Here is a 14,434-nt window from a genome sequence, read left to right on the forward strand (position 1 = left end):
AGGACAATAACAATAGGGTTAGCACCTGCGGTGCCTCGACTACTAATACAATGTATTATCATTCTTAGCAATATCAATATGCATAGATACACACCATCACATATTCCCCAATCACAGTCAGAATCTTATCTCTAAGTTTCTTTATGCAAACACACACAACCAACATGTATAGAGAGACATGCATGCATGCACACAGTCATACACACCCGTATCTGTTGCAATATGAGCAGGTCAGTGATTTCACCCCTCTGATGCGTTTTCCTGTTTTCACTTGGAGGATGTGGTTACATTTACTGTATCACAGGCTGCGTCCTTCTCATTCAAGCCGTTTTGAAACGGCTGCTGCAAATTGTCGCCCACGAGCCTAATAGCCCACTCGTGTAGGCTGCTGACTCATTAACGGTAACATCTAATGGAAACAGGTTGAACAGTTTGTAAAATCACACCCCGTGTGGGTCCACAACATAAAATTACCAGTTGATTAAGATGCATAAAAAGAACAGTCCTCCACAGATGATATGAAAAATATGACTGAGATTTTGTTGCTGAGGTCAACAGATGGAGAGAGGGGGGGGGTGGATAGGGGGCGGTGGCGGTACACTCATGGCAGGGCATGTGAGTGCATCCCAAGTAGAGGCTGAGCAAGGAGACATGATCAAGGACAAGTTTAACGAGGCTGCACTGCCCTCTGCTGATGAACTGCTGTAAATGGAACAGAGTTGCATTTCTGATATTTCTGTTAAACTCCGTGTACGCCGAGGTTGTAATAATTATATCATTGTCCGAAGGTATATTCTGCAATTACACTGATGTGAGTTGTGTATGTACTTGGTTATAAGACATATATGTCAAGTGTTTAATTGTTCTGTGTTAGGCTGACACTACTTCACAAGCAAAATCAGCCCTTAGCAAAGAGCAGTTTATTAAAGTGTACTACTGTATAAGTATACTTCTTTTATACTAGAAATGAGACAGTATACTTTAAGTTGACTTTTTATATACTCAACAGATATATACTTAAAACTAGTATACTTAAGTATACTGAAAAGTATACTGAAAAGTCTAAGTATATTAACTAATTAGACTACCAAGTACTATAATTCTAAGGCTTATACTTACTGTGATTTTTTTTTTTTGATATTTAATTATATGATATACTATATTTAATAAATACCCTTTGTTTTGCCGTTTTCAAAAAAGTTTTTTCACAGAATCAAACTTTTTATGGTCATGATTCACCAGGACCCTGGATGGCTTGATTCTAGGCTTCAAATAATTGATATAAATATTTTTGGAAATGTCAATGGGAAAAATGCATCGAGTATTTTGAAGTGGAACCAGGAAATGGCCGCCACTGCTATGCCCTATACTTATACTTCCTGAAACTAGTATACTTAAGTACACTTGTCTTATACTGAAAAGTATAAAGAACAGTCTAAGGCTTATACTTCCTGAGACTAGACAAGTCAAACATTTAAACTATATTTATTGTTCTAAATTAAGGACTAAAATATTACCTTAAAGTATACTTGTGTAAACTAAACATGTTCCAAAAAAAGTATACTTTCTAGTGTACTACAAGTACATTGTTATTAGTATACTTATAATACTTATACTTATACTTTTTTGCTAAGGGAAATTCTATGTACCTGATACAGTACTACAGTATACAGCAAAGTGCTCCTGATTCTGAACTGATACTGCCATTACCACAGCCTGTTTTTGTTTTCTTTTTTTAATTTAACATTTAAAACCATTTGTTTTGAATCAGTTTATAAGACTACGGCCTGCGGGAGTGATACTGGATGTGATTCAAGCTTCTGTTCAGCAGTCACCATCATGATGTCTTATACTATGTTGAAGCCGTGCAGCTGAAACAGGTTGATGAGGAACATGCATGGAGAGAGAAACGTGCATTATTTTCCACCTGGTTCCATAAAACAAGCACACTTTCAGCAGTGAGTAAAATATCTAATTAGTAAATAATGCCATGTTTAGTTCTCATATATTTATTGAACATTGTTGAGTATGATACCGCTCTTGTATTAACTCTAATAATATAGTATAAAAAATTAAAAAAGTACAAATAACAACAAAGACGGGACAAGGCATTGTAAACAACATCCAGAACAAGATAAAAGAAACAGCTTTCATCATGGCAGTATTTTCTGAATAAATGATTTTTTTCCTGTCATAAAACATGAATTATTTTTTTTAACTCTGTATTTTATAGTGTCATCATTGCAAAAAAAACATGCCTCCAAATGAGACGTCAGTCAGAAACATTCCCAGCATCTGGGAGCAACTTAGTGTTTTTCTTTTTCCTTCTTACAGTATTCCATATCAACACAAAACGCTGAAAAGGGCCCCCCCAAAAATGCAAGTCCGTATTTTCAGAGGGTACAAAACATGAAACGTACAGATACTCAAAGCGGGCCCAGAAAATAGCCTCTTATTAGTTTATATGACCATGTCCGACTCTCTTCTGAGTCGCTAACGGAGAAAAAAAAGAAGTTGAATTAAGATGAAAGAGAGGAAGATGGGGCAATTCTGCAAAACATCCCATGCTGCCTTAGGCCAGGATTGTGCCGCAAAAAAAACAGAAAAAAGAAAAACATTCCTCATTGGATGAGGCCAGGACAAGGGGCTGCCAAGTGGCCGGGTTAACCCCATAGTACCAGACATGGTCGTCTGACGGCATCTGCTACATGTGATGGTCAGCATATGTCCAATATGCAGTGCGTTATATTACTGGATTTGGAAATGGCATTAAGTGGGTAGGAGGAGGAAGGTGGTGGGGGGGACAAGTCCTTCAAGGAGGAGCTAGCTGACGGCGTTAAGGTCGTTTGAGTTTGTCGATGTGGAAGGTGAGTTTGAGGGCAGGGCCGAGTTTCAATCCCATGTATTTCATCATCATGTCACTCCGCAGCAACAGCAGGGCTTTGCCGTCAATCTCCTGTAACAGACGGCAGGGAGGAGTTTAAATAGAAAGAAAGATTATGGTACTACCGAGCATCAATCTCTGCCAATCTTATGGCACGTTTCCACAGCATGGTACCAGCTAAACCTGATTTGCCTTTTTTGGTTTTCCATTAGGCCAAAGTACCTGGGACTTTGGCTGAGGCGACACCCACACATAAAACACTGCAGACCACTAATTGGACAGACAGAATCATCACTATTGTGTTTTTATGTCACAATGGACTCCCCTGTACTGCATAGAAGCACCTGAATACTGTTAATAAACATTTAAACTAGCCGTTGAATGTGAAATGAATCACTATTGAGCAACTGCATGGCCTATTTGTCACCTAAAATGTTATCATAAACTGTCTTGTTGGACTGTACAGGGGAAATAGATAGTTTCCACCTTCAGGAGGCTGCAATTCCAAACTGGCCCCTGTCAAAGTCTTAACCTACCCCCCCCACCCCCCCTCCCCTCCTCCTAAAACTGTCTATTGTACATATTTCTTGTTTTTCATACCAGTAACCTGTAAGCTGATTGTATGACGTTCTGCATAGTAGTGTATATTTGTATGTCTTCTTAAATGTCATCATAATTTGAGTGCACAGGGATCTCATTTTAAATAAGCCAAGTGCTTTTATGAGCGATCCAGTTCAGAGGACCTTGTATTGTGAATAGTACTTCCATGTGCTTTTACCATGTCTTTCTAAATAAAGTATTCAATCAATCAATCAATCCAGATATCATTGGTGCTAGCATTAGCTTTAAGTCCTATCTGCAGTGGAAAAATGAAGTAAAGCGATAAGTCAAGTTGAGTCCAAAATAATTAAAGTGATTCTATCGCTGCAGATATGCGAGTCATTTTATCTGCAGATTTTTTTTACAAAACTTCGTCAAACGACAGATCCAGTTTGGGAACAAAACCTTAACTACATGAATCCCAGCGTCCTTATTCTGGGGGCAAACATTCGGCGAAGAGGTTTGCTGTAGAGGGGAAAAAGGAGCGGACCAAGTATAGAGCTCTGCGGGACCACGGTCAACTCCATGTACGTACATAGGGTATAAGTGGTTAACCCATTAAGACCTGGGACGCATCTGTGTCATTTTTAGATTTGAGTTAAAAAGCATTATTTTAGACTTTGGCTATTCAAAAATAGCAGATCTACAAGCTCGTAGATCTGCTATTTTTGAAAAATCGAGAAAATTTGTGCAAATCTTTGAATAGATATATTTTTAAAGCAAACACTTTTAACTAACATTTTTGCCTCTGGGGGTCCCTGGGACACAAATATTTTGAGATAGGGGTCCGCGGCCAAATACATTTGGGGTCATATAGAAACATACGTTTTTTCAGAATACTGTTGGGATTTAGAAGACATCTTGTAGAATCGGAACCTCAGGCCTTAAAGGGTTAACTATAAATGTCTGTATGAGGGGCTGATATACGCACGTGTTTCCTGAAGAGGTCGGCATGCGGGGCCAACACTGGGTCAATGTCTCTGATGTACTGCATGACGTCCTCCACTGTCCACAGGTTTGGGTCTTGACTGCTGGGTCTGGGGCTCTCCCGGAAACTGCCTGAGCCTGGACAAAAAGGGGGGTTGGGGGGGGGGGGGTCGCTGTTACTATGGCTCCGTGGCTAAATGTCAAACACTTCAAACGCTCATTTAGTATTTTTTTATTGGGCTGCAAAGTGTTTCTAATCCCTTTGCCAAAAAAAAAGAAAGAAAGAGCAAAAGACAAGAACCAGAAACTTCAGTATCCACAGTTGTGGTTGTAGGTTTTCCTTTTGTAGTATCTCATTGTTGATAAACTGTACACAGTATATTCATTCACATTTGCTCTGGCAATAGATGTGTATTAACTCTCTTACTGCCAAGAACGATGACGAGACATGGTCATAACGCCTTGGCTGCCAAGATTTTTTTTTTTTTTAGAAAAACGTTCAGAACCCAAGATATCGTGATCCGAAGATTTGCTGCTCCATTCACTTCTTGGTTAACTTATTACTTAAAAAGGCTGTATCTCGGTAGTCTGGTAAAGCCCCTCCCTCCAGAAAATCTCATTTTCCATTTGATTTCAGGAAGGAGTCTGGCATGAAGGCTTGGCTGGGCGTTTCTAGCGCATTACCAAAAAGCCGAGCCTATCTCAGCGTCGTCGCTCATCGTTCTGTGATTGACAGCGAAAGTTGGCCAATCAGGTGGCGAGTTCGAGTGAGCCCGAATGGGACCGAGTGCAGCCGGCAAAAATGGAACGAGCCGCCATTGTTTTCTGTGGGCAGTTAAACTTTTTACTTTCGGATTTTAAAACGCTCTCAAACTTCTTTTTTGAGGCACGGAATTTACTTTTAAGATATCGTTTGGATAGAATTTTGTTGTTTAACTTCATATATGTGGTCAATTAATCATGACAGAGCCTATTTAAAAATAAAAATGTAGAGAACCGGCAGGGGCGGGCAGTGACACGCATGTATCCGAATAAGGCAACCTATTTTGGGCGTGGCCGTCTCAAAAGTCCCGTTGCGTCACATTAGTCTGGAGGTGGTAAAAATGCACTGGCTGAAGTGGGACACTGCTGATTGGCTGAAGGGGTTGTCAGTCAACGGTATTACTCCCGCCCAACTCCAGCCCACAGCCAAAATTGCAGAATGGGTGATCATGCCAGACTCACTCCTGAAATAAATTACAAATGAGATTTCCGGAGGGAGGGTTTACCAGGCTAGTATCTCGGCTCCTGTGTACTTTTTTTTTTTTTGTGGGCGAGACATGCTATTTTCAAAGGCGTATAAAATTGAACAGGGACGTCACGATGACATTTTTTTTTGTTTTGCGAAAGCACAGTGAAACCCGCTGTGATTATAGCAGCCATCAGGGGATCGATCATACTGGAGATAAATATTCTGTGACTACTTGAAAAAGGTAAGAAAATCAAAAAAATCGCTGGCAGTGGGCAAACGCAGCCAGAAATAAGTCTGGCAGTGAGAGAGTTAATTCAAATATTCACCCTTACATTTCTTTTATATTGATAGACTCTATGTTCATTCATTCAGAGATCCAGTGCAGATATCTAGGGCCAGCAGCTCAGTATTTTCTTGATTTGGTTCTTGAGTATTTCATTTCTGCCGTTTCCTGCTATGACACCTGAATTTCCGTCTGGGGATCGATAAAGGGTGCATCTCATCTATGTCTGTGTCCCTAGCAGTAAGTGAGCATTAACCCCTTAAGACCTGGAACGCATATGTGTCACTTTTTGGTTTGAGCTAAAAAAAAGCATTATTTTACACTTTGGCTATTCAAAAATAGCAGATATACAAGCTCATAGCGCGGCACCGAGTGCCGCGCTATGAGCTTGTAGATCTGCTATTTTTGAAAAATCGAGAAAATGTGTGCAAATTAATATATTTACATTCTTTTAAAGCAAACATTTTTAACTCAAATCTTTGCTTCTGGGGGTCCCTGGAACAAAATGTTTTGAGATGGGGGTCGGCGGCCCAAATACATATAACTTTGGGGGTCCTTGAAATGAAAAGGTTTGAGAACCACCGATATAGAAACAGGTTTTTTCTGAAAACTGTTAGGATTTAGAAGACATTTGTAAGAATCGGCCTCAGGTCTTAATGGTTTAATGCACATGGCGAGCACTGGGCCAATAACCCGTGATGAAGCTCTTTCCCCACTCAACTCTTTACCTGTGGAGTTGAGATGCAGCAGCTTAGAGGGGGAGCGCAGGCCGAGGGGCTGTCCTGTGGAGCGGGGAGACAGGGGGCTCTTCTTTAAGTGCTCTGACCCGCCCACGCCGTTCTCCAGATACGACTCACCTGGAGGAAGTATGGAAGAAAAACTAAGAAGATCAGAGAGACAGCTCTGCCCTAAATGAAAACAGTGGGACAGTAAGTGACTGATGTCGGGTCATTCGGAAATTCAGGGCTCTCCGTGTCGGCGTACGAAAATTCAGAACGCTGCACTCTGAACGCACTCTGACCGCCACAAGTGAAAAGCCGGGTTGTCATTGACAGAGGATGTCATTGCAAAATGCGATGCTTGTAGCGCCTTTGGTAATCTAGACAGTATTCAACAATGTGTATGTGTAACAACACAGGTGATAATCCTGTTTAAAAGAATTTAAAGATGAAAATAGCAGCAGTAAACAAGTACCTACTCTGACCGTTCATAAACTAATTGATATCAAAGCGCTGTATGACATCAAAACCATCCAGTATTTACACACATACCATGTGATCTTAATATCGATGCTATGGAAGAACAAACACACAGTTTATTGACAAACTAAAAAGGACACTTCCACACTGACTGTGCGGTCCAGGGGAGCCAACCGGTGATCTTCTGATTCCCATGCGGCCTCTCTAACAACTGAGCCAGGCTGGGACCTGAACTCAGTCTGGTGCCCTCCAGTGGAGGGAACAGGAAGAAGAAGAAAAAAATACGAACAAAAAAACAGACACGGACCCTCCACTATTGTGTTGGGGGACAGGAAGGCAGGACGATATCATGACTAATGTCAAATTCAAATTCAGAAATCAATATCCAATCAGAAATAAACATAAAATGCGGCCTATTTTGAAGCCAGTATAAGAGTAGTCTATTCAGAGTAGAATATCCCATTCTGTGAGAACAATAATAATTATTAACTACCTGTTTTTGTAAATAGGTGTAATAGTCTTTAGTAAAGTAACATTGTTAGTTCATGTTAGTGTTTTGTTGTATTTTGATATATTTTTAAAACATTTTTTCATCTTGCAATGTAACTACAATATGCTAGTTCATTTTTAAGTTATACTAAATCAAGATATTATGATTAATCAAGATATTATTATTGCAGTATGGTCAAAGGAAAGGTAGTCTAACTGTTTAAGGAGAGATAGCTAATCGTAGCTAACATTAGCTGCCAACAGTTGTTTTAGCTTTTTGCTTGAAGAACCTCCTGCCTTGGAAACCTGGCTCACATTTATTTTGGTGCATCCACACACAAATGTTGCCTAGAAAGTATGGTAGCTATTCAGGCAGATGTAACTCTGGATTGAATGGCAAATAAATGTCTTAAAACTCCTTGTTGTTGCCTGCTATGTTGCATCTATGAACATTTAACTGATTCATAGTGACAGTGATGGTAACTGAGCTAATGAAATGTATTAGAGATGATCAGAGATATAAATAACATTACCTACATTAACAACTTCTAGTTTAGTACAACATGGCTCCATTCTGGCACATGGGTGTGAATACAGTATTGATCATATATGTCTTTCTCAAATGTATGAACCACATGTCACAAGTACAGTAGCCAAATTGATTTCCCATTATATTATGTAAAAATGATTAATTAGAATAATTCTTACAAATACAGAAGAAACTATATTTATCGTTCTCTAAACCTAGCACTTAAATGACAGTCTAATTAATTTGAGTTCATTCAACTGTGTGCCATCAATCATTTTTATTTGAGTGACTATTCAAATGCTGGATATCCCATTTTTGATCTAAGCTCTTAAAATCCAATTAACTTCATTAAAATCTAAGGAAATTGACCTATGAATAAATGATTAACCCACACTAATAAGGTTAATGTCATTTTCACCGATGACAACAGCTCCTAATAGTTATCTCCAAGACCCTACTAGACTTCATCAGACACTCCTCAACAGGCGATAATTAGGTGTGCTGTGGAATGAAGTGGCTCGAGTAAGCATGGCACAGAATTGGAAGAGTTAAGAGCCTCTGATATAGAAGACACAAAACTCCTAAGTCCTATTTAATGAGAAATAAGATTTCATCCCAAACCTCTCTCAAGAAAGGCTTGATTTACTGAACTAGTAGAACAGAATGAAATGGAGGAGAGTGTGGAGTACCTTTTCAGTCTTTCCAGTAACATGCACTAGATTAACTGACTATTATGGGCATCGTTTGACTCGAGGCCGGGTGTCATTCATCCTTTGAATTATGTTCAGAGAAGCTGAATATAATAGACACCCTTTCATGTTGGCCTGGTATTTATTGTTATGAGTACAGCTTATGACTATGACATAAGGTGAGCGGAATTCAGTTAAATGGGGGGTGTCTGAGCCGAGGTATGAGTGACAGACAGCCTTGTAAATAAGCGTCTTGTTGTCCGGCAAGAGCTCCACGGCTCCAGGACGCTCAACCCAGCAGCTGTGACCAGCAGGAGAGCTCACAGGCAGGGAGAAGTACAAACACTCAATGTCCATCTCTGATTCATCTTCCATCTTTTAATTAATTTCACATCTACACACATGCTAGTTTAAAACTTTGTTATCAATATTCAGTTGTTTGTTTCCATACAGTAGACTGTTTAGTGGGTACGCCTCGTCCACCCCTATTTCAGACCACAGAGCATTACTGGTTGGCTGCAGCCCTGTCTTGCTGCACTGTGGCAGCGGAAAAGTTTACATTTTCTCAACTTTGCCACTCTATTTTGTATAGGATCCGCCTCCTGCCACAGTGAGTTCAGCTTGAGGATGGTCTGGTGCTCATGCAATAAACTTCTATCTTAGAAATACTCAAGTGTCACCGACTCCGTTTGACTCAACATCCTGACCTAATCCAGAATTCCTTGACAAGAGTAAAACAGAAGAGATCTACAATTTGCATTGCCCATAGAGAAACAGTACAGAGCACCCCAGTGATTATATGAAGTTAACAGCTTATGGCTGTGCAATTCACCGAAAATATATTAAAAAAAAACGATATTTAGAACCAATAACCGACTTAATCTTGCTCATGTAGGTTAATCGAACAATGACAAGTATTTGTTTCCTTCTTTTCCCCCCTTATATATCAACAAATTGACACAAACAATTTCTAAATACTTTTTTAATTGACTACATTGATTAGTCTGATTAACCACTTAACCCTGTATTATCCTTTGTTTGTACAATGGAGGTGTACAACAAAGCAAAAATAGCCAATCTACAAGCTCAAAACAGGTTGCATTGCGACGTGTTGTGAGCTTGTAGATCTGCTATTTTCACATTTTTAAATAATAATAATCGTTCATCAATCGTAAAAAAATAAATAAGTTTGAAATAATGGTGATTGATAGTGATTTGAAGCCTTATGGCCCAGCTAGCCCCATCATCCACAGCAGTGTTGTACCTTCAGTGGAGTGGTGGTGGGTTTTGGGTATTTTGTGGGGCAGGGGGCTGCTGTAGGAGTCCTGCAGGAAGCGCTTGGTACCTCGGCCCGGTCCTGTTGTCAGACCGTCTCCAAAGCCTCTCCTCTCTATGAGCGGCACATACAGGAGGACAAGAAGAGTCCAATTAGCACAGGCGGAGTAGGAGAATGACATAAGATTGAGTAGGACTTTAGTAGCAAGACGGAAGAAGGGGAAAAAAAACAATTAAGCCAAATTGTATTGTATTAAAATTGTATTAACCCATTTAGACCTGTTGTAACCCATACGTTGTTATACCTTTCAATCCAGGAGCCACCTCTGTGTCTCATTAGTTGTTGCTATACATATAGTTGTTGCTATACATATAGTTGTTGCTATACATATAGTTGTTGCTATACATATAGCAACATACGTTTTTTATTTATTTTTAGTAAGAATTTGAAAGTTTTCAGAAAACATAGGTTACGTTTTAGAAGGCGTAGAATCAGCCTTAGGTCTAAATGGGTTAAAATATAGCGGAAATAACCTAAAAATAACCTTATCTAAGAAGCTCACATCTGTCATATGGCACTGGTACAGAAAAAGGACAGTCATTTATTATAGTAAAACTAAATGCCAGACACAAGAGGGTTGAATACTCATTTGTTAATCGTACTTGAGGCAAAAGTTTGATTTGCAGTCATCAGTGGTGGAAAGTAACTAAGTACATTTACTCAAGTACTGTACTTAAGTACAATTTTAGGTATTTATTTTTACTTTACTGGAGTATTTCCAATTTTCTGTACTTACTTCTACTCCACTACATCTGAGAGGCAAATATTGTACTTTTACTCCACTAGAATTATTTGAAAACTTTGGTTACTAGTTACTTTGTAGATTTAGATTATTATTACAAAACATACATTAACCGCTTCAGCCCTATATACATTTCGGCCATTTGAAAATAGACGATCTACAAGCTCTGCGACGCATTGTGAGCTTGTAGATCTGCTATTTTCAATAGATTTTTACGAAAACTTGTGAAATGGGGACAGTCTGCATAATGAGTACTTTCTACTTTTGGTACTTTAAGTACATTTTGATACCAATACTTTTGTACTTTTAAGTACATTTTCAATTCCGTATTTTTGACTTGTAACAGAATATTGCAGTATTGATACTTTTCCTTAAAGTAAACAACAATGTGAGTACTTTTTCTGACCACTTGCAGACAGCCATGATGGCCCAGAGAGCCCCCTCACCTGTGTTGTACGTGTGGCTTTCGTAGTGCAGGCCCCCTCTGGCCACAGGCTGGCTGCCAAACAGAGGGTCACAGTGGAGGTTGTGACAGAGCTTCTCCAGGAAGCGCAGGACGTACGTGACACTGCTGACCGTGGGCAGCGTCAACGTGTGCTGTTGTTGCTCAAAGAAGGCTGGAGGAGGACACAAACATACACACATTTACCAAACACAGTGTTTTGTATTCGTTGATGACATTGTATCATTGTGTTATTTTTTCATGCTATGTTGATGAATTGAATACACATAGGACCACAATGGAAAACAAGTCCCCGGGACATTTTTGTGTTATCCTTTCAGCCTTAAATGTCTGACTGTACCTCGTGCTGCTAATTCAATATTAATTAAAAAAAATGTCAGAGTACAATTACACAAAGATAGAAACACAAAACTTTATAAACACATAGGGGTACTGTGTGTTTCTACTGTGCTGTCCACTATGCAGTAAATCAACCATTTGATGATAGTACATTTTTGCAGCTAAATTATTAAGTAGCCTATCATTTAATAATGTAGCTGCACTGTCCCCCACTGTGCTTAATGTGAGATCCTGTTCCTGATCCTCAGAACGTAACAACGTTTTAGGGTGCAAAAAGACGCAGTCGATCTGGGACATTTTATGATGTCAGAGCAGGAAGCAGAGAGCTGAATGACGCCCCTGCACTGATTTACATTCTAGTCAAATGTGTGTTTAGGTAGTTATGTAATCTTAAAGGGATATTTCACTTTCAAAAAAACTTTGGGTAATTTTATCGTCTACTCATGCTTTTGTGAGCCCCCCAGACCGTTTTTAAGTTGCTTGATTCATTATTTAGATATTAGATATTCAATTCAATTCAATTCAATTCAATTTTATTAAAGTGTCAAATCACAACAAGTTGTCTCAAGACACTTAATTTTATCAGACACGCCTACTTCCTATACAAACCCATTATAACTTCAAACTCCATTTTTAACATGTTAGATTAATCAAAAACACCCGTCCTTGGTTCTGGTGACTCACCCTGCCCTCCTAATACGCGAGGGGGCCGTGTTTTTTTTTGATAACTTTTTTCATTTATTTTTAATATTCTTTTGGGAAAATAAAAATAAATAAATACAATAAAACAATTCTATAAAATAAATGAAAAAATTAATAAAAAAACACGGCCCCCACGCGTATAAGGAGGGCAGGGTGAGTCACCAGAACCAAGGACGGGTGTTTTTGATGAATGTTAAAAATGGAGTTTGACGTTATAATGGGTTTGTATAGGAAGGGGGCGTGTCTGATAAAATGAATATCAAATATCTAAATACTGAATCAAGCAAATTAAAAACGGTCTGGGGGGCTCACAAAAGCCTGAGTAGATGATAAAATGACCAAAAGTTTTTTTGAAAGTGAAATATCCCTTTAACTAGTAGTGGTTCTCAACATGTGGGTCAGGACCCTCGATTTTTTGGTGGTCCCCAGATGAACAGATGAAGTAAAAAAACCAACAACAAAAAAAATCATTACTGCATCAAAAGCAGTCAACAAGGTGGGGCTGGCGAAAGGGCCTACTCTGTGTGGAGTTTGCATGTTCTCCCCGTGTCTCCTAGGGTAGTTAATACCCTCACAAAAACATGTAGTAGTAATCCTGGTCGCTATACCGCCTCCCCCATGACAGCCGGGGCGCCTGATGGAGGGGAAAGGAACTGGTTGAAATAACGTGTTCCTTCCACGCGCTACGTCCTACCGGGGAAACTCCCTCCCTGTCAGGTGACAAGAAGCTCAGTTGGCTCTCATGCATTGAAGGTGGCATGAGCCCTGGCCCTGGCCTCCCTAGGCTGTGGGGGACTGGTGTAGCGCTGGTGTAGCGCCCCGGGATCACTTAGAAAATTGGCACCGGGTTACAAAAATCGCGGGATAAATACTTAGAGAAAAAAAAAAAAAAAAAAGTAGTCAACAAACTATACTATAAAAACTATATAAAATAGCCGATCTACAAGCTCACAAGTATAGATCGTCTATTTTCACAATATTCATCTGTGGAACCGAGTCAAACAAAATGTAATGCCTCAATTCCTACAATTCCAAGTGCTTGTCAGGGTGGGGTGGGGGGGGGTCCCCAGTTTAAATATGATCATTTTGGGGGGGTCGCGGCCTGAAAAGGTTGAGCACCGCTGATGTTAACTGACCTGAGATGACCTCTCCGCCGTGGCCCGACTTGAGGCAGGAGAAGACCATGGCCTGGTTGGGCGCACAGTCCACGCACGCCTGAACGCACTGCTGCAGCACCGAGGACGCCCGGCCGGGGCCAAAGTGGTCCGGTAGCTGCTGGACCCGCCGCTGGTCCAAGTGGGGTCCCACCTTGCCGTACTTGTTCAGGTACACACATACTGAGAGGGGTGAGGGGGGGCGAGGGGGGGGCAGGGCAAAACAAATGTCACATGTCAGGGCCAAGCTGAGAGAGAGATGAAGCAGGGACCCCCCCACTAAATATTGTATAAAATTATGTTGCAGATTAAACCTTTTTCATACATTTCATAGACATTTGGATTCATGTTAATGTGCATTTTAACTCTTTGACTGCCAGAGTATTTTCATAAAGTACTCCCCCAGTGCCAGCAATTTTCGTGTTTTTTTATTTTTATATTTTGAATTTTTCTCATGAAAATAATTTAAGGACACATAATTTAAAGACCCAGCACAAATCCGCCACTAGAGAGCAGCACATGACAGCTTGATCATGTCGTTGGGTCTCTCTCACCCTTCTTGATAGATTAGACAAGGAAAAACATGAAAACGGATGTGACGTCGTCCCAGATTGTTTTGATCGGCGAAAATTACGATGTGATACACGACGGCGATGACTGATCGTCACCCAGACCATAGATTATAGAACAGAACCTGTCCGTCTGTCCGTTATACCGTGTGAAAACCCGTTTATTTACCTATTTTGGACGAAAATGACTGGGGAAAAAAATCAAAAACCGGAAACGGAATCCAGGTCATGGAACCGGATGCAGATGTCCGTGAAGTAAGTGGAACTCGAGAATAACATTGAATATTAAGCAGCATAG

General features: G+C 40.1%; 1 protein-coding gene across 5 annotated transcripts in view; it reads right to left on the reverse strand.

Annotated features, from left to right (window-relative positions):
• Positions 1-1,999: 1,999 nt before the first annotated feature.
• Positions 2,000-14,434, reverse strand: part of LOC308084266 (polycomb protein SCMH1) — a 38,199-nt gene continuing 25,764 nt past the window's right edge. For all 5 annotated transcript variants that reach the window (XM_080426827.1, XM_080426826.1, XM_080426824.1 and 2 more), the window contains 6 exons: positions 13,550-13,750; positions 11,356-11,526; positions 10,096-10,221; positions 6,654-6,782; positions 4,416-4,549; positions 2,000-2,956 (listed from right to left, as the gene is read on the reverse strand). In XM_080426827.1, coding sequence (XP_080282953.1) covers positions 2,837-2,956; positions 4,416-4,549; positions 6,654-6,782; positions 10,096-10,221; positions 11,356-11,526; positions 13,550-13,750 — 881 coding nt within the window. In that variant the 3' untranslated portion in view covers positions 2,000-2,836. The remainder of the gene's footprint in view (positions 2,957-4,415; positions 4,550-6,653; positions 6,783-10,095; positions 10,222-11,355; positions 11,527-13,549; positions 13,751-14,434) is intronic.

Source organism: Gymnoscopelus braueri (genome assembly GCF_963280865.1).
Source record: "Gymnoscopelus braueri genome assembly, chromosome: 4".
Taxonomy (NCBI): Eukaryota; Metazoa; Chordata; class Actinopteri; order Myctophiformes; family Myctophidae; genus Gymnoscopelus; species Gymnoscopelus braueri.